The sequence below is a fragment of the Crocuta crocuta genome, unplaced genomic scaffold (genome assembly GCF_008692635.1).
Source record: "Crocuta crocuta isolate KB4526 unplaced genomic scaffold, BGI_CrCroc_1.0 scaffold26, whole genome shotgun sequence".
NCBI lineage: Eukaryota > Metazoa > Chordata > Mammalia > Carnivora > Hyaenidae > Crocuta > Crocuta crocuta.
This window is the reverse complement of record NW_027532249.1, coordinates 9,691,282-9,712,991: the sequence shown is the minus strand read 5'-3', so window position 1 is coordinate 9,712,991 and position 21,710 is coordinate 9,691,282. Positions and strand designations below refer to the sequence as shown.

The 21,710-nt window shown below is 36.0% G+C and overlaps 1 protein-coding gene across 3 annotated transcripts in view; it reads left to right on the top strand.

Annotated features, from left to right (window-relative positions):
• Positions 1-21,710, top strand: part of SMCHD1 (structural maintenance of chromosomes flexible hinge domain containing 1) — a 141,649-nt gene that overhangs the window by 110,764 nt on the left and 9,175 nt on the right. For 2 of the 3 annotated variants that reach the window (XM_077778161.1, XM_077778159.1), the window contains 5 exons: positions 498-607; positions 1,059-1,129; positions 8,145-8,316; positions 18,603-18,761; positions 19,017-19,131. In XM_077778161.1, coding sequence (XP_077634287.1) covers positions 498-607; positions 1,059-1,129; positions 8,145-8,316; positions 18,603-18,761; positions 19,017-19,131 — 627 coding nt within the window. Of the gene's footprint in view, positions 1-497; positions 608-1,058; positions 1,130-8,144; positions 8,317-18,602; positions 18,762-19,016; positions 19,136-21,710 lie in introns of those variants that run through there. The other variant, XM_077778160.1, reaches the window with a different exon arrangement.

Genomic DNA, 21,710 nt, shown 5'->3' with positions numbered 1-21,710 from the left:
CCTCCAGCACTCCTACTTTCAAGAATTGCTAAGACCAACACCATGTGGAAGGGAAAGGTCCTGACACTCTAGTCAGCCTCCATCTTTTGAATCCCATTGTTCTCTCTGAGTCAGTTGCTCATTCTGTATCCGGTATGGAAAGGACAGGGAACCAAAGTACTTCATCTCCCTCCCTCACATGGGTCTCTGTCTTAGGCCTTTCCTCTTTCCCCATCTATGCTAGGGCCACTCTCCACAGGAGATAGTCATCTCATTTAGGGTCAGCTTTAGAGGCTGCTTTTCTTTTTTCCTTGTTAAACCTAACAGCAGTTAGTTTATATTGACTTTAGTAGCACAGATAAACTAGATATTCTTATGTAGTAAATAGTATTCTCATAGTTAATCATTTAGGAGTGTCACTTTGGATAGGGAATTGATTTAAATGACCACAGTAATGACAAGCAATATAAACATAGGCTTTTAATTAAAAATATGTATTTGTTTTAATTTTCATTCAGACCTCTACCTCATTACCGAAATGGAAAATTATATTTTAAACCTATTGGAGATCCAGTCTTTGCCCGAGATTTGTTAACATTTCCAGACAATGTAGAACATTGTGAAACAGGTAAAGGAAATTATGGTGACATTTTTTTTTTTAAGTTTATTAATTTTTGGGAGAGAGAGAAGGGGAGGGGCAGAACGAGAGGAAGACAAGAGAATCCAAGGTAGGCTCCACACCATCAGCACAGAGGCCAGCGTGGGGCTCTAATTCACGAACTGTGAGATCATGACCTGAGTTGAAGTTGGACACTCAACCGACTAAGCCACCCAGATGCCCCTATGGTGACTTTTTAATACAGATGTTAATACTTAAAAATCCAGATATACAAATTACTAGTAATGGAACTTTGTTATTTATTTTATAAGTTCTAGTTTTATTTATATTTAATTCTCTTATTTTTTCTTGTTAGAGGAATAAAATTTTGATGTTAGCATTCTTAAAACATTTTGTAATGTGCCAACATTTTAATATGACCAAAGATATCATAATTTAAAAATTTATTGAATTTTTTTAGTATTTGGTATGCTGTTAGGAGACACCATTATTCTGGATAATTTGGATGCTGCCAATCATTACAGAAAAGAGGTATGTATTTGAGTTTTGTTTTAATTTCTAGCTCTAATTTTAATGTGTCTTTTTAATGTTTAATGTATTAAGGTCCTATTTAGGAAAAATTTTGTGATAATTTTGTGATAATGTTTGGATGACTAACCTTGTCAAAACCAAATTAAATCCTGCAAACTGACAAGCAGCATCAAACTGGACACAGTATGTGAATGAATGGGCCAGGATACAAATTAAAATGAGATGTTTTGGAATTTGAAATTATCTCAAAACTAGTATCTACTATTGATGATATTGGAAAAAGAGTATTCTCTTTTTCTCTATAATGTTGGTGGAAATGTAATTTGATGCAGCTCTTCTTCTTAAGGCTGCTTTGACAAAGTACCACAGACTAGGTAGAAACAATAGAAGTTCAATGAGGAAAGGATCTATTCCAGGCCTCCTTACTTGGTTTGTGGATAGTCCTTTTCTCCCTGTGTCTGTTCACATCCATGCATATTTATGTCCCCTTCTTATAAAGACACCACTTGTTGGATTAGGGCCCAACCTTATGACCTCATTTTAACTAGATTACTTCTATAAAGATGCTGTCTTCAAGTAAGGTCACATTTTGAGGACCTGAGGAGTTAAGACTTTAACATAGGAATTTTGAGGGACACAATTCAATCCATAACACCATTGAAGGGCAGTTTGGCAGTATAAATGTTTCAGTTATCTATTGCTACCTAGCATATACCGCAAAGGTTAGTAGCTTTAAGTAATAACAGCATATTAGTTTTCAGGTCTCTGTGGGTGTTTCCAAGTAGTGTTAGCTAGTTGCAGTGTTGTCTAGTTACACTTGTGATGGTGGGAATTCCAGAGTACCTCACTCACACAACTGGCAGTTGGTAATGGTTACTCTCTGGAAATTCAGCCAAGTCTGGTCAGAGGCTCACCTGGTAGTATCTTCTGTGATTACTGCTCTCATACTGCCATCTCAGGGTGCTGTGATATAATGCCATTAAGAATTTTTAGAGGCGCCTGGGTGGCTTATTCGGTTAGCTGTCTGATTCTTAATCTCAGCTCAGGTCTTGATCTCAGGATTGTGAGTTCATGCCCCACATTGGGCTCCATGCTGGGTGTGGACCTACTTAAAAAAATTTTCTTTTTTAGAAACCTTTTGTCTACCTAAGAGAATCTAGGAAGCAGTGCCTTTTATCTGAGGTCTTAACAAAGGGACCTCTTTAATTTCATTTTGATTCTTACACATTTTACTGGCTAAACACTGGGTTTGATCTTTGTTCTGAGGCTCTGCATTTCTTTTTTAAGAACATTTTGGTCACTGAGCAGGCTGGAGATGAACATCACCTAGCATGTCCAGGGATAGAAATACTTCCTTGAAATTATTTTTATTTTCTTATTTCCCTTACTATTATTAATTTCCTTGAAGTTAGTTCCTACTCTATCTCCTGCTCATACTAGTTGATACTGGCTACTGTCTGGGCACTCAGCCGGGGCTGAAGGCTGGCAGATTTGGGTCTCTCCATGTGTGTCTCTTGTTGTGACTGCTTGGGCTTTTTCAGATGGCCTCTGGTTTCCAAGAAGAGGTGTTCCAAGCAGTTAAGACAGAAGCTGTAGGTCTCTTAAGTCCCATCCTCAGAAAGTACATTTCATAGGTCAGAATCTGACTAGCCCAGATCCAAGGGGTAGGTGGGGAGGTGGGAATAGACTCCCCTTCTCCATGGGAAAAGGGGCAAAGAATATACCATGACAGAGTGTTAAAATAATTTATCTTACACACTCCCACAAGTATTTGAAGATGTGTACAAGAATATGTCTTAGGATATTAAAAGAATTTAAAACCAGAAACTTTGGAAATAGTCTTAAATGTCCATCATGTTAAGATTGGGCAACTCCATTATAGTAATGTATACAGTAGAGTATGTTACTGTTAAAAAGAATATAATAAATTTCCTTGTCCTAACAAGGAAGATACATAAAATATATTTTGTTGAAAAGTTGCAAAAGTATGTATAAGATGTTGCTGTCTTAAAGAATAAGCTAATGGTGGTGAGGGAAAGGGCAAAATAAATGAAGAGGAGTGGGGGATACAGACTTCAGTTATGGAATGAGTAAACCATGAGAATAAAAGACAGCATAGGGGAATCTGTATAGTCTCTTACACTGTGATAGCAATGTATGATGACAGATGGCAGCTATACTTACGGTTAGCACAGCATAACATATAGAGATGTGGAATCACTATGTTGCAACTTGAAACTAACGTATGTCAACTACTCAAAAAATGTTTTAATTAATTTAAAGATATGTTTAGGTACTTCAAAAAATTGGAAGAATATGTTTTCTCCTGTTGGATGTGCTAAGGATTATCACTTCTATATTACTTTTAAGTTTTACTTGTAAAAAAGGAAGTCTGCTCTGAAGGATGGCTTTTCAAAGGGCTGTTCTAGAGATTGAATAAAATAATATACATAAAGCATTAAGCAAAGAGCCTGAAATATGGTAAAATTTCAATAAAAGAAAGTTCTCTTCGTATCTGAGATCCAGAGGTCTTAAATTCTTTGATACACAGGAAGTACTAAATTTAGTTAAGTATAGTTTTCGGAGCTTGGAAATACTAGGTGATAAACATGTAAGAAAAACATGATAGGCTTGCAGATTACCTGAAAATGAGTAAGAATATTTACAGTTGCATAAGAGAAAACAGAGGCCAATTTAAAATACCTACTAGTATCTACAAATAGTGTATTCTAGAATCGTGTACCTTAGAGATAATATGCTCTCACTTTCTAGATGAGAAATTTTAAGCTCAGAAAAAATAATGGATCTGTACCAAATCACACTCACTTATGGCAGAACTAGAACCATCAGAGAAGTTTTTCTTTGGACCAGTTAGGAAGAAATAATAAATGTACCTTGATTTAGGAGAGCTAAATTAGTGAGATTACAGAAAATTACACAACTAATTGGGGAATAATATTTGGCATACTGATGAATGTTTCCATGGGAACCTAATAATGGCTTATAATATACTGTATCAGTGAACACTCATGGATGGAGAAGCTGCTGTATTCTGGTAGTGATTAGTATGTGTATATGTCCTAAATTATAGAGTACCCATAAAATGTCGTGACAACATGGAAGCTTATTAGTGAGAATAGAATTAACAAATTGGATAATAACTGGAAGATTCTAGTTCAGTCAATATTTAGACACTTAACTATGTATGAGACACAGTGGATGCTATTAAATGTTGAACAACCAGTTTTCTAGTGAGTGGGGTGATAGGATCCTGGTTTGTAGCTTTTGCCCAAGGTGTAAATCCTCCTATCTTGGCTGATTTCCAGTGGCTTATGTGTAGCCGCTGAATGAGTCGTTCAGGAGAGTTTGCTCTCCTAACCCGGTAGATGCTGGCTCCAGCATACCACCAGGCCCAGTGCTAGGCACTGGGGGCTATACAAAGATAGACTAGACAACTCTTGAGAAGGAAATTCCTGCAGAGATCAACTAAAAGGCTTTGTCAGTTATGTATCTTAAGGTATGAACTGTCAAGAAAGTAAGGCTTCTAAGTGAAGGTAGAACTCAGAAAGATAAACAGAACTCTAAAAGCCTGGATTTGCCTAGAGAACATTTGTCAAAGTAATTGAACTTGAGCATCATTTTTCATTCCTTTGACTCAGAGGGTAAGAGACAAAACCCAGGGCTTTAACCAGAGTGGGGAATATGATAAAAGGTCCCTTTCCCAGTAAACTGGGTCCCCCAAAGGGCTGAACCTTAGTTTAAGTGAAGAGAAAAAAAAATGCTACTTTCATCTCAACTCCAAGTGCCTCTGGAGACTACAAGAAAATTACCTCTCTCGAACCTTGGCACTAGGTGGAAAAGGGAAAAAAATCAAACCAATTTCCTAGAGAATTCATCAATGTAAATAAATTGGCCTTTTTATCTGTTTGCATCCTGCATTCATAATACTTGGGAGGTCTAAAAAAAATCTCAAGGTAAACATTTGATTTGATTTGACCTGGTGCTGGGCTGGTAGTGTCCTTAGATATCTGATTGGAGGAAATCCAGATTGTCTCTGGAAGAATTCACCTTTATCTCACATCAGGAATAATTTCCATATTGAACATAAAAGCAAATATTTTTCTTAAGTATATTTAATACAATTCAAGAAAAGTGTCAAAAATAAGAAAAGAGTAAGTTAACTTGAGAAAATCAAATAAAGCTTCTAAAACTAGAAAATATACATAAACATGAAATACTGGGAACGCTAAATAGTATGATAATTAGTGAATTGGAAAACAGGTCAAAAAAATTGTCCAGACTGCAGCCCAGAGAGAAGGAATGACTGTAAGAGGAGGAGAAAGTTGAGAGTCATGGAGGACAGAATGAGAAAATCTCAAAAAAAAAAAAAAAAAGGCTAATTACAGTGCCAGAGTTAAGGGAGAAAAGGATCATAAGGCAGTATTTGAAGAATCTAATGACTGAAAATTTTTTAGAGTTGGTGAAAGAAATCAATCCATACCTTTAGAAAAAATGTGATGTGTAATATAAAGCATATGTGACATAGCTGGTACAGTATTTGTTCCTCATAACTAGTATAGCAAATACGGATTGCTTTGCTTCCGAAGTTTTAAATCAAGTCTTAAAATTCCACCAGTTAAGTACTGTTGTAAAGGTCTTCTGAGAAAAGGCATTTATGGCATCCCTTTGTAAATTGTTTTCAGTAGTGTTTATCACTTTTCCTAAATGCTTCATGCCATTTCTACAGTCAACCCCTTGTTTATTTCACCTCTTCCTAGTCCCCAAGGCAGGTATATCCCAGAGCTTCATGGCTGTTGCTCACTCACTGAATTTGCAAAAGGTGTTATTACCTTTTTTACCCAAATTCAGTGGTTAGGGGGGTAGAACCATAAGATTGAAAGATACTTTAAGAGTTGAACTGTCCATGAAAGTAATATTTGCAGAACTGTTGTAAAATGGAGCCAAACTGTCCTTTTTCCTGGAGGCTTATAAACTCCTATTGTCAGTCTACTGAGAAGAGAAATGGACAAGTCTGTAAATAAATTTGAGTGTATGTGTTATTTAAGATGGTATCAAATCCTTAAAAACATTGTGTGAATCCTGATAAATGGTTAGTACATGAATACAGTTTATATTTTTAATGTTCACTTTTAGAAAACATAAATCCAGGGGTGCCTGGGTGGCCCAGTTGGTTAAGCTTCTGACTCTTCATTTAGGCTCGGTTCATGATCTCAGAGTTTGTGTGATCCACATGGAGCTCTATGCTGACAATACGGGGCCTGCTTGGGATTCTCTCTCTACCCTTCCCCTGCTCTCACAGTCTCTGTCTAAAACTAAATAAATAAATTTAAAAAGAAAAGAAAGGAAATCTATAAATTCAAACCAAAACTAAGGAAAGCTGTGCCTGTTTGTTCTAAACAAAAATATTTTACCAAAGAGTTCACCACAGATTTACTTCAAATAGGTATCGTATTTAAAAAAATTTTTAAGATTTTTAATTTTTAAATAATTTCTACTCCCAGTGTGGGGCTCAGACTTAGAACCCAGAGGTCAAGAGTTGCATGCTGTGCTGATTGAGCCAGGTGCCCCTGCATTTACTTTTTTTCTAAGTTGTTTGTTTTTTGAGAGAGCTTGCTTGCACGCACAAGTTGGAGACAGAGAAGAAAGAATCCCAGGTGGGCTCTGCGCTAGCAGTGTGGGGCTCCACCCCTCATAACCTGAGCCAAAGTCAGATGCTTACCTGACTGAGCTACCCAGGCACCGCCCTGCATTTAAATATTGTTAAAAATATCACTTCAATGGAAAAACATTTGTAAAGTACCCATGGAATTATATTAAAAGAATAAATACTAGTCATGATTTAATATTATATTTTTCATGTTACCTTTTTTTAATCAAATTTTATTTAATAGTATATTTTTATAATTCAGGGACTCTTTAACCCCAATATTAGATTGAATTAGGTATTTTTACATACTATTAAATTGTGTTCTTTAGTCATTTTTAAAAGTATGCATTTTTATTTCATTGTGTATATGTACCATAATTTACATAACTTGTTGAGACATGCAAGTTTCATCTTTTATTAAAGCAATGTTTTAGTTCATTGTTCACATCTGTGATTTTTTTAGGATAGATTCTTAGACGTGGAATTGCTCGGTCATGCAAAACATTAAGCTTTTTAACACTTGTTATATTTCCTTTGAGAATGGCTGTCCCTGAATAGATTAGTACAAGACCTTTCTCCATAGCTCTCCCAACATTCAATATGATGTGTGGCATGTGTTAACATTTTGAGTAGTAAAAAGATCTTACCTGAATGCCACTTCTCTTCATTTTTCATTTTATTTTTTCTGTTTCCTAGTCAAAAACATTCTTAAAACTCAGGAAATATTAAATCCAATGTCTTTATTTTATTCTCTGACTTCTCTGAAGCATTAGAATTCTTCATTAACCCTTCCTACTTACATTCCATGACTTGGCTTTACTACATAATTCTAGTCCTCCCAATTCTGACTTTACTAGCTCTTTTTCTTCTCATAGTTGAAATTATAATATTGCCCTCTAATGATTCATCCCTGTGCTTTTCTGTCTGTGCTTTTCTTCAGTGTCATGCTCTTTTGCTATCCTTTGGTCACCTGGAAAACTTGTATCTAACAGAAGGAAACAGAGCTAGTGAGGCTGCCTTGATACTGGCGTGGCTTTCAGAAGCAAGTAGCTCCCTGGCTTGTCCCTCTCTTCCTTTCTTTTATCAATCAAGCCATCAGTTTCACTTTTTCCATTTGCTTTGTCACTATTACAGTTTAGGCTGACACTTGAGAAGTAATCTAATTCATTCCACTGCCTCTGGGTTTTTACTCCAGTTCATCTTATTACTTCACCAACTTATTTTGTGAAAATACCAGCATGATCATGTCATTTCTAATCTCAGAACCGTTAAGTGTTTTCCCCTTTCTTAGAACAATTGAGATACATTTTATAGGCTCACTAATTAATATTCATTTGCTTACAATAGGTTGTTAAAATTACACACTGCCCTACATTGCTCACCAGAGACGGAGATCGCATTCGAAGTAACGGAAAGTTTGGGGGCCTTCAGAATAAAGCTCCTCCAATGGATAAACTTCGGGGAATGGTATTTGGAGCTCCAATACCAAAACAGTGCCTGGTCTTAGGGGAACAAATAGGTAGGTTGAATAAGTACTTTAACAATTTCTCATTTGATTTCAATCCTTTGTTTGGGACTTGTGTACTGTTAAAAGTTAACCAGTAGAAATATGAATACAATATTTTTGTCTAGTAGTTTCAACTTTCTTATATCAGGTAGTTTTGAATTCTATACAAGGTAGGTTTTCCTTCATTTTCATTCTTCTTATCTCGAAATCAAGAAAATACTATCCTCATTGAATAAGTCAGTATTTCATCAAATATCATATCTCCTTTTATATTAAAATTGATAACTATCCAGATTACCAGTTGAGAACTTGAGAGGGCATGACATGTGACCTTCTTCTCCCATTTTCCCTTCTGCAGGCCTGTCCCCTTGTTTTGAGGCAGCCGATATAATTGCCTCTACATCTGTGCTTTGAAGTGCATTTACTTTCCTGGTGTCCCCAGTAGGGTGCTACCTTAGATCCTGTTTGCTCTTACTTTTATATAGTTCTAATATGCTTGGGTATCTGTCTACTTTTGCAGCAAGAAAGTAGTGTGTTGCCATTATTAGCTTTAAAAAAAATAGTAAATTATGGTAGAATACACATAGTATAAAATTTACCATCTTAACCATTACTAAGTGTGGTTCAGTAGTGTTAAGTACATTCACATTGTTGTGCAACCAATTTCCAGAAATCTTTTTATTTTGCAAAACTGAAACTCTGTATGTATTTGAACAGCAGCATCTCATTTTCCCTTTCCCCATGCCCATGACAACTACCAGGGTTTCTCTCTGTGAATTTGACTAATGTAAGGCCTCATAAAAGTGGAATCATACAGTATTTGTCCTTTTGTGACTAGCTTATTTCACTTAGCATAATGGCTCCCAGGTGCATCCATGTTGTAGTATGTGTCAGAATTTCCTTTCTTTTTAAGGTGAGTAATAGTCTCTTGCATCTATATACCATATATTCTTAACTTTTATTAAAATATATATATATAGAAAAGTGTACACTTGATAAACATAGAGCTTGATAGATTTTCACAAAATGAGCACTTGCCCCTGTATTAAGGAATAGAACATTATCACACCACAGAAAGTCTCTCATGAACTCTGGTCACCGCCCAACCCTCTCTCAAAAGGATAACTCCTTAACTTAAAACCGCACATCTGTTTTCATACCTTATATAAATGGAATCATGCAATGCATACTTTTTTGTGTCTGGCTTTGTTCATTCAACACTGCGTATGTAGTAGTTCTTTTTCAGAGGATAGTATTCCATTGTGTAAACATACTGTAGTTTATTTCTTTATTTTACTGTTAAGGAACTTGGATAGTGTTCAGATTGGGATTATTACTTCAGCCACTAGCAATATTTAAAGTAGTTGTTCAGAAAGATGGTGGGAAGAAAGTTGTCTTGGTTTCTTTTATGACATGGTCAGTCAGATGCAGGGCTTGGGAAAACAAAGTATATTATACTCACAGGTCCTAGAGACAGGTGGCGTACAATACCACTTAAGGCCACATGGAAAAAAACAAGGGTGGTGAGGAGGCAGAAGACAAGAGCATGGAGGATGCGTAGGCCACAGCCTTTATAAGGGTTTCCACAGGAAAAGCAAGCCATGACAGGGTGAAAATAGCTTAGGGTTGACTAGTTTGAATAATTTTAGTGGTCTTTGGACTATAGGTATGGTCTCTAGCTGGTTTCCTGGTACCTGGACCTGAAATGATTAAGGCAAAGGAATACTGCTTCCTCGGGTGCACAGACCAGATAGAAGAGGTTTGACTTTGGATTGGTTAGTTTGCATATCAAAGCATGCTGGGCCTTTTGCTATCTCTAAGAATTGGCTAGCTACATAGGGGGGAGTCTTTACTGAGCTAGAAAGGTTATTTAAGGTATCAAAACATCATACAGAAAATTAAAATTGTATTTGATATAAACAAAGATTCATACCGCTGTTTATGATAGCAGTGAATGTTTGCAAAAATCATCTTTGTAGACAATAAGTGAACATCTAAGTAAACTGATTTAAAAATCAGGTGAGCACCTGGGTGGCTCAGTCAATTAAGCATACAACTTCGGCTCAGGTCATGGGTCATGATACCATGGTTCGTAGATTCGAGCCCTGTGTCAGGCTCTGCACTGATAGCTCAGAGCCTGGAGCCTGCTTTGGATTCTGTGTGTCTCTCTCTGGCCCTCCCCTGCTTGTGCTCTCTCTCTCTCAAAAATAAAGATAAATAAACTTAAAAAAATTTTTTCTTGATCAGAAAAAATAATCAGGGCCAATTAATCAACATAAAAGTCTCAACTCCTATCACTCTAGCACTACAGTTTATGGCAGTGGTTCCCAAGCCAAAAAGAATTACCTGTGGAACTTTAAAAATGCACTGGTGTTATACTGACAGTTTTCAGTTTACATGGGCATCTTAATGTCACTATCACAGCCTGATGCATTATCTAGATCTTTGGGAAGAAAGCATTTAATTAAAGATTTGTGTGCCCTTCTTGGGCTGTCACATATGTAAAGTTAAATAATGCAAGGATTTCAAAAATAAAAGTCACATACACTTCTTGATAAGTACCTTCAAAAATACACTCCACCGGTAGACTAATGATTCGGTATTAAGAACTGAAACAGTTTAATAAATCAAATGAGGTAATTTAAGATTATTGATATAGAGTACTTTTGGTTGTAACCAATAGTAATCAGCCCTGACCACTTTAAACAAAACAGGAATATACTAGAAGGAAATTGGAAGAAATTGCAGATTCAGAGGAGATTGGAAACAGCCAAGACAGAATCAAGGATGATTCTGTGACATTCAGCATCCTTGAGTTCCTTGCACCTACAGCTCAGTTTGCATTTTTTAACATGACTCAGGGAGGTACCTGGCTGGCTCAGTCAGTAGAGCATGCAATGCTGGACCTCAGGGTTGTGAGTTAGAGCCCCACATTGGGCATGGAACCTACTTAGAAAACAACAAAAAAACAAAAAACATGACTCAGACTTTACAGCTCCTAGGAGAGAGATACTCCTTCCTTAATTAGTTGGCCATAGTTAAAATCAGATAGAACAAACAGAGCTTTGAGAAACCTCTTTCTTGTATATTGGAGTATTCACTGGGAAAAAGCAGTTTTAACCTAGACTGTCACCAGAAAAATTGTCTCCTACTAGCACAATGAAAAGCAGAGTGTTTTTCTTGTAAGTAATTTTGCCTACAGAGTGTTTTGCATCATAGTATTTGATAAGAGATAAGAGCAAGTAAAATCAGAGCATAAAACAGAAGACAAAATTAGTATTTACATGTTATAAAATAAAGTGATTAAAAATAAGATCTTGAATAACATGTAAGTACATGAATTTTTTTCATTAAAAAGCAAAGGCACTTAAATTTTAAAAATCTCATCCCAGGATATATAAAAATTGTCACTTGTCATTTGTTGGGTGCTTAATATATATCAGAAAGTATGATAAAGGTAGAGGAGGTGAGTAAAGAGAAACTTGTGACGGTTAAAATGACATACACACTGTCACATGATTAGTAAACTATAAAACATGAATCTATTATGTAAAGGCTGTGTCTCTCTATGACACTGCTTTATGTTCTTTATAAGACACTCCTAACACAATATAAAGTAAAATTAAAGAATTAACAAAAATGTCATGTAAACGTTGACTAGAAGTCCCCAGTAACAGGTATTATTAATGCCAAAGTTAACCTCAAGGCAAAGAAACTAAAAGGACAAAGAAAAATTCATTTTCCTAAAAGATATTTCCATACTAGAGGTATAAAACTTAATGCAATAAGTACAGAACCACAAGTTTTAAACTATTAACAATAGAGCTAGAAACCAAATTTGAGGAGCCATTATTCCATGACAAATTATTAGTCAAAAAAATAAGAAATTACCACCTACTAAGTTGCATTACCTGTACCTTCTTAGATATTTATAGACTGTGTCACAAAAATTGGTCGTATTTTCAGTGGATCAAATTTATACTCAGCTACAGTGAGACTACAAATGTTAAGTAAGTAACATTTTACTTAGGGCACATTTTGTGGCATAAGGTAATAGAACTCTAACAATAACTTCCTCTCCTCCCAAAGTAACTGCTCCATAATGGAAACTGAAAAAAAAAAGTATTTCATAGAAGAAGCAAAAGTTTAAACGAGTATTATGAATTAGACTTAGGAGACATGAAGATAGCAGAGATCAAATATAGATCAAATCTGTAGGCTCAATGCTTTATTATTAAATGAGAAAGAAAATATTCAAGTCAAATACAGGAAAAAAATACATTTCAAGAAACAAGTACAACTAAATTAAAAAAAGAAAAATCTTGTACTGAATATAGAATTTCTATAGATGGTCATTGGGCAAGAACAAATACAAGAGAAATATTGGCTTAGAGGATCTATCCAGACAAAGACAGTTTAGGTTTCTATATTATAAAGACATTTAACATCTTCAAATAAAATGGACTAAATTCTAGAAAATTGCAGATGAGCAAAATTGATTTAAATAAGACAGAAAACTTACATAGACCATTACCTGAGTAAGTATTCACAAAGTTCATCCTGTAGGTTTTTTTTTCTAAGTAAATTTTAAATACAAATTGTTGCAGAATATAAAGATGGAGATACTCAGGTCATCTTACAGAGTAAATAACAAACCTAGTATTAACACTCTTGAGATGTGTTCAAGAAGTTCTTGACACAGTTAAATAGAAATAAGAGCTTAATATTGAAAGGAGTAGTTTAATGTTCCTTTACCTACAGTGATTCCTTTACCTACCTACAGGATTACCTATCCATGACCTGGATACATGCATGATTGGTTTCTTTCCAGTTTGTACTGCCATGTTACACCTTCAGAAGGAACTTCCTTGATGACCCTACCTGAAATTAGAAGGGCTTTTTTTATTTTGAGAGAGAAAGAGTGCATGGACACACAAGTGAGGAAGGGACAGAGACTTCCAAGCAGCACTGTCACCACAGAGCCTGACGCATGACTCAAACCCACGAACCATGATATCATTATCTGAGCTGAAATCAAGTCTGTCGCTTAACCAACTGAGGGGCCCAGCCCCCCCCCAGCCCCCCNNCCCCCCCCAGGAGCCCCTGTGTTTGCAGAAAATTTTAAAGCACCATGAAGAAAATAGACGAATGACATACTGGGAGCAGGGCAGCATGGGGGGAATTGCAACATATGGCAGAAAAAGGTACTAGAGCCCTACTATTAAAACCAACCTTTAAAAAATCAGAAAAAAAACAAAGATGTTAGAAAAATGGGTAGATAATATAAATAAGCAATTTTCAGTGGAATAGTAATAGTTAATATTTGAAGGCTTACTTATTGGATACTTTGTTAAGCTTGTCACTGGAATGATTTCATTTACTGCTGCTTTCAGAGTGCTGAGGCTCAAAAAGTTTAGATAACTTTTCCAAGTTCAGAACAGTGTATGTTTTCATTTTCACAGCAAAGTGAAAGAGTAGAAAGAAAATAGTTTTATTTCTGGATTACGTAATTAAGATGATTTTCTTCTCCATTATTCTTTTCTATATACTTTTCCAGATCTGACTCAACAGTGTGTGTCACTTTCATAATTAGAAAAGGTTCTCGTTGTTTTTAATACTGAAGTTCTTTGAACCAGTAAGTGATCTTTTAAGGAACATGCTTACATAAACCATCCCACATACAGACAAGGCTTTTCTTACATTCAGATGAATATTAAAAATAGCACCTTTTTTCAAGCTAAACATTCTATATGCAGTGCTTTAATTGAATATAGAATCTGGGAAATGCTTGTTACAATGTTAAAAGGAAAATGGTTAGAACATACAAATGCAGGGCACCTGGGTGGCTCAGTCGGTTGAGCGTCCAACTTTGGCTCAGGTCATCATCTCATGGTATGTGGGTTCAAGCTCCACATCGGGCTCTGTGCTGACAGCTCTGAGCCTGGAGCCTGTTTCAGATTCTGTGTCTCCCTCTCTCTCTGACCCTCTCCTGCTCATGCTGTCTCTCTCAGAAATAAACAAAACATTAAAGAAAATTTAAACCTAAAAATGTTATAAAAAAAGAACATACAAATGCAAATATCATACAAGATAAAAATTAAACATGCAAACGTTGTGGAATGAAAAACAAGAAAATGGTAAGATGATAGACCTACTGATTTTTTTTCTGACCTTTTCTGTATTATTCCAAGTTTTTTATAGAGATCTCATAAGTAGAAATACTTCTTTAAAAAGTATTAATAACTGTAGGGGTGCCTGGGTGGCTCAGTCGGTTGAACGACCGACTTCGGCTCAGGTCATGATCTCGCGGTTTGTGGATTCAAGCTCCGCATCGGGCTCTGTGCTGACAGCTCAGAGCCTGGAGCCTGATTCAGATACTGTGTCTCCCTCTCTCTCTGCCCCTCCCCTCTTTATGCGTGTACGCGTGCTCTCTCTCTCTCTCAGAAATAAATAAAACATTAAAAAAATTAAAAGTATTAATAACTGTAGTCATTGTAGAATCCAATATAGACAGAAGAAAGAGTTGTTAATATCAACTGAAGAAAGGAAAATCATTTAAAAATAACCAGTGATTAGTTAATATATAGTTTATAATTGTGACATCGTCAAACTTATTAACACTTTTATTACGTCCATGTATTCCACATACGTATTCTATGTCTGGCCTGCTTAGGTATTGTTATAGCATGTTAATTTACTCTAATATTTAACTTCTCAGTTACTACTGTCCATTTGTTTTGTTGTTGTTTTAAGTAAAACCATTCTTAATGTTTTTAGAAATAGTGACCAAGATTATTTAAGTGCTTTGGTTTTCAGGGCAAGCATATTTTGTTCTACTATGAAAATAAATAGAGCAGTAACAGTGAACTCCCAGGACCTATCATCTGGCTACTCTTATTTCATTCATAACCCTCTTATTTCACAATTTGCCTTTGTTCTCCTCTTCCCAGGTGGATTTTTTGGGAGCAAATCAGAGTAGAGGCTCTATTTTTTTTTTCACCCAGTCATAAGTGCTGATCAGTTTTTGCCAATAAAGTTCTTAGAATCATGTAGAACATAAAAGTTCGAAGAGACCTAAGTATTATTTAGTAAAGTCTACATACCCATCTACCTGCTTGAATCTTCTAGTAGTAAAAAAAAAGTTGCTTCTGCCTTCTAAGCAAACCTTAAATATTTGCCTAATACCAGCCATCAGGTATACTTTCAATTACTTTATATTATTTTTAGTAACTGCTTACATGGTTATTCCTCAGGATACGTTGAAATAATCTAGATCTTTAATATATATCATACATAAATGAATGCATTGTATTTTGAGCTTTATATGAAGTACCTTTTTAAGGTATTTTGCTGTCCTCACAATAAAGCTTCATCAATGGTTTCCCCAGATAATAGAAATTTTCAGACAGTATATAAAAACTTGCAAATCATTTGTAAACAGAATCAAATGTGAATTTTGAATTATTTGGCAAGATTCTGTTAAGTGAGTTAGGAAAGACTTTTATAGACGCCATGGTAAATGGAAGTTACATTTCATGTACAAAAAATTGGGAGTTGTTAAGGCATATTAAGCTGCTGTGGGGTGCCTGGCTAACTCATTCAGTGGAGTATACTCTTGATCTTGGGGTTGTGAGTTTGAGTACCATGTTGGTTAGATTTAGAGATTACTTTTTAGAAAGAGCTGCTACTGTCCATCTTATTCATAAAATATGAACCTACTATTAGTGCTGCATTTAACAAGAAGTATTTAACATTCCATCCTTCTGCTTATAAATAAAGGACCCTTATTCTCTTAAAGTGTTTAAATATACTAATTTCTTGAGTATTTGAAAGTGAAAGAGGGGGCATCTGGGTGGCTCAGTCTGTTAAATATCTGACTCTTAGTTTCAGCTCAGGTCATGACTGTTGGTGCTCTGTGCTGAGAGTGCAGAGCCTGCTTGGAGTTCTCTTTCCCTCTCTCACTGCTCCTCTCCTGCTTGTAGTATCTGTCTCTCAAAATAAATAGACTTTTAAAAATGGTTTAAAAAATATAAAAATGAAAGAACCTCATAACTAACTTATTAAGAAATAGGATATCAGGCTCTTCCCTATAGAGAACAAACTGACAGTTAACTTCCAGAGGGGAGGTGGGTGAAGAGATGGGTGAAATAGGTAATGGGGATTACGGAGTCTATACTTTTTTTATGGTGAGTACCATGTATTATATGTAAGTATTGAATCAGTTGTACACCTGAAACTAATAGAACATTGTATGTTAACTGGAATTTAAAAACTATCTAGCCCTAATGGCCTGAAGTCTTGTGTATCTTCTTCTGAAGAAGAGCAGCATCCTGATATATACAGGTCTGGGACATAATTTTGTAACTCATTCACATCCAAAATAAATATTGTTTTACAGTATTTTACTATGTAAAGAATAACTTTGCTATGTAAAGAATATACTATGTAAATTAAGAAATCATAACATTACTAGGAAATTAGAAGTACTATCAGACTAGAAAACCAGTCTTTTTTCTGGACACCTTGAAAGGTTCCCTATATGTCATAGAGAATTGAGGGGCGCCTGGGTGGCTCAGTCAGTTGAGCATCTGACTTCAGCTCAGGTCATGATCTCACTGCTCGTGGGTTTGAGTTCTGCATCGGGCTCTGTCCTGACAACTCAGAGCCTGGAGCCTGCTTCAGATTCTGTCTTCCTCTCTCTCTGCCCCTCCCCCACTAGCACTTTGTCTCTCCATCTCAAAATCAACAAACCTTAAAAAAAAATAATAAAAGAATTGAGGATCATCAGGACCTTGTCATTACTTAGTTTTGTATAGAATTTGTATTTAAATGTATGAACATACTGGGGCACCTGGGTGGCTCAGTCCATTAAGTGTCTGACTCTTGATTTCGGCTCGGGTCATGATTTGTGATCATGAGATTGAGCCCTGTGTCAGGCTTCATGCTGAGGTGAGTGTGGAGCCTGCTTAAGATTTTCTTTCTCCCTGCCTCCCTCTCCCCCTCCCTCCTTCCCCCTCCTCTCTCTTCCCGTCTCTCCCCCCTTCACTCCTTCCTCCTTCCCCCTCTCCTTCCTTCTGCCCCTCTCCCCCTCTTATGTACTCTAAAATAAAAATTGGAGTACCTGGGGCTCAGTCGGTTAAAGGTCTTACTCTTTATTTCAGCTCAGGCCAAGATCTCAGTCATGAGATCAAGCTCCATGTCAGGCTCTGTGCTCAGGGCAGAGATTCTCTCTCTGCCCCTCCCCCTGCTCACACACACACTCTCTCTCTCTGAAAATAAACATTTCAAAAGCAAATATATGAATATATTCATAAGCATATACAGATGTGCATATGTGTTTATTTGCTTGCTTATCAGAATACTAGGCTTCTTTTCCAGACACTGTTCTTGCCCCTTAAAGTATAGAATATCTAATATTTTGCTGACTCTTGAATAATTTCCCATAATTTTATATGTAAACCAGTTCATATATAAAATGGGCATTTGTGTGTCTATTCCCATGTGTATTGATCATCATTGTGTATGTCCAAGGTGACAAATGCCAGATAGCAAATACTTTTAGACTTTGAGGGTATTACTAAGGTATTTATATAACCATTTAAAACTGTATAAAGCATTCTTGTCCATTGATTATTGGGGGCCAGAATATATTTAATAATACTAACATTTAGTGTCTAGTAAATAATACAGGCAAAAAAATAGTCTCAAACCTGAATAATATAATACATTTTTAGACATAGTTTTAGAAAGTTAAGCTTTTTGAAAATAAAGTATTTTATCGAGAGTGTATTTTTGAAAGCTATGTTTAAGATAATGGTCATATCTGCAAGTAGTGATTTTCTAGCAGTACTATTTTAAGTAATTTTTGTGCCTAACATGAGGCTCAACCTCAGAACCCAAGATCAAAAGTCACATGCTCTATCTACTGAGCCAGCCAGGTGCTCGTAGCCATACTATATTTAATGCATTTGTTCCCTTCCACCCAAATTTGTCTGTGTGAAATTAGAATGAATACTGAACATCAGATATATAACCATTGACTGAGAGAGTGATCCAATTCACAGAGCACTTTTACATATAAAACTCTTCCTACCACAAAAATAAATTTATTAAAGTGAAGCAAATTAAAATTTAATAAGCACCAGTCTTGTGCTGAGTCTAAACTGCATTTTTATTTTGTTTGTTTACATTGAACAAAGTTCTGTGGCTTTAAAACCCAGTGTTGCTAATTCTGCTTTCCTAAAACATTGACTTGATACATCAGTAGTTTTAATCAGGTATCTTTGGTTTCTTTGCAGATCTTCTTCAGCAGTATCGTACTGCTGTGAACAAGTTGAATAGTGTGATTGAGGATCTTAACCGTCAGTTAGAGTACCTTCACACTCCTGATATGAAGAAGAAAAAACAAGAACTTGATGAACAAGAGAAAAATCTGAAATTAATTGAGCAAAAACTAGGTTTGTGCTTGCTTTTTGTTAACTTCTACTTTCTCTGCATGAAGATAAATATTTATGATTAGAAAGAATTCAACTATAAGAAGAAAGAAGGTGAATGATTCATAACTTAAGTTGATACTCTTGTCCTCCAAGTCATTTAATAAATGGTTGTGAGCTGTTCTTTCAGCAGGAGTAGTAAGAAGCATTCTCAGTATTATTTATTAGTTCTTTTTCTATAAGTTAAGATATGTATAAGTTCATTTTCTGTCTTTACAGGTATGACTCCCACACGTAAGGGTAATGACTCATTGCGCCATCCAACAAAGGTGGAAATGACTGATTGTCCAATTCCTCCTAAAAGAATGAGAAGAGAAGCTTCAAGACAAAATAGGTGAGTTTATTGTAACGTGAGAGTTATCATTGGTTAGTTTATCAAAGCTCTTGGGTCATCATACTTAAAAACCAGCATGGGGTGCCTAGGTGGCTCAGGTGATTAAGTGTTCAACTCTTGATTTTGGTTTAAGTCATGATCTCACAGTTCATGAGCTTGTGCTCCACCTTGGGCTCTGTGCTGGCAGCGTGGATCCTACTTGGGATTCTCTCTCAAAATGAATAAACAAACATTTAAAAAATAAAAACAACATCTTTAAAAAACTTGAATTATTTCTGATTTCCCCCTTGAGCCAGAATTAGGGTTTTTGTTTTTGTTTTGTTTGAAAAATAAATGATGAATAATGAAGATAAAGCATAATTATTATATTGTCCTAGGATACTCCAGTTTTCTAAAGGATTTTTGCTAATTATTTGGAAGTGTTTATAGTTTATTGTAAACTATTTTGTTTAAATTCAGTGTTACGATTTAAAAAAATTTTTAAGTTTACTATTATTTTAAAAAATTTTTAATGTTTATTCATTTTTGAGAGATACAGCATGAGCAGGAGAAGAGCAGAGAGAGGAAGACAGACTCCAAAGCAGGCTATAAGCTCTGAGCTGTCAGCGCAGAGTCTGACGTGGGGCTCGAACTCACAGGCTGTGAGATCATGATCAGAGTCGAAGTTGTATGCTCAACTGACTGAGCCACCCTGACACCCCTTTTAAGTTTATTTTTGAGAGAGAGAACATGAGTGGGGCAGAGGCAGCAAGAAAGAGAGAGAGAATCCCAAGCAGCTTCTGCACTGCCAGCACAGAACCCTGTGTGGGGCTCAAATCCACAAAGCCACAAGATCATGACTTGAGCCAAAACCGGGAGTCAGACACTTAACCAACTGAGCCACCCAGGCATCCCTAAAATCAGTGTCAAGATTTAAATTGCATTTCTGTCGTTTGACTTCCCTTGCAGATACACTGCATTCTGCTTCATAGGATCAGTAGCTTGCTAAGTTAGAATATACAAAACCATTCGTATGTTATCTACTTAAACAGTGCTTATAATGGTTGGTTTAGAAAATCGGATACCATTCAGCTAACTCCCCAAAATCCCAGCAAAGCCATCTGTAGCCTAACTCATTGGTAAGAAAACTGTCCTTTTTAGATTAGGTATTAGTAAGGCCATTCCATAGTGAGATACTGTGGTACCGGGGTTTCTTGTACATTATTTCAAAAGGTTTAAATATGGACTCTGCCTGAATAAATGTCTTATTATATTGACCTTAGAGGAGTTTCTTTGAGACCGTGGTGTTTGGAATTGGTATTCCATGCCCTTTCATCTACTTATTCTACATTTATTCAGTTAACTCTGTGAATGCTTATTTTGTCCTGTATGTTGCTGGGTGAGTAAAAACGGCATGGTTCTTCCCCCCCATGGAGCTCTACAGTCCTGTGCAGAAACACAGTTTCGAAAAGTAAAAATTTCCTATATATAGAGTAATGTTAAGGTCTATGAAAGGAAGAAGTATTAAATTATATAAAGTAGTGGGGAAACTCTTGATTGTCAGGAAAGATGCATTTTAGCAGAGAATTGAAGGATAAGAAGCTTCCAATCATACAGGAATTGGTTTCAGTCCAAGGGAAAATAGGCATGAAATCTCAGAGAAAATAACAAGTGTACCGTGTTGGAAGGACTGAAAAGATGCTTGTGTGACTGAGGCATGGGGAAAGAAGCAAGAGTGTTTGGAGAAGTAGACAGAAGCCAGATTATCTGCCTTCCCTCCCCCTGCAAAGAGATAAATCTGTGTTGCAAAAATTGTGAGAGAAAATACTTTATATTCTTATCCATTCTGTCTTGAGTACCTAATATTGTGTGCCAGCAAGGGGAAGGGTCTCTTAGAATAGCTGCCTGTATGTAAATTGAGGAGGAGAGCTACTGAAGTGATGCGATTATAAGACTACAGTGCTCATCAATATGAGAGAGGTGTTTCCACACATGGATATGTGAATGATGTGTATTTGTTATGGGTACACAATATATAGAATCTATTCTGACCACTGAAAGTGTGTTGGGGCAGTACAGCATCAGAAAGAATATTTGCAATTGATTTAGACATGTAACAGTTTTTATAAAACACAAGTTCAAAATCATGCAAAAGAATCCTCACAGATGATCATTGGTAAGTGCTAGGGTGCCAACTCATTGCTGTATTACATATTCATAAATATATATGTGTTTGTTCTTACATGAACTGTGTTTCAGAGTAACCAAATAAAAAGTTCTTTGTAGAAATTCTTCTTTAAAAAATTATTTATATAGGTGCACCTGAGTGGCTCAGTTGTTTAAGTGATCTTCATCTCATCTCAGGTCTTGATCTCAGGGTTGTTAATTCAAGTCCCACACTGGTCTCTACACTGTGTGTGTAGCCTGCTTAAAAGAAAAACTTGAAATTGTAACATCATGATTTTGCCACCCTAATAAAGAGTAGATCCATGCAATAATAATAGATACCCAAATGATTAGGTAAAAAGTTGATGGGAAAACTTAATAACGGACAGTACAGATTGATACACCTGAACCCACTGATTGATCTTAGCAACACT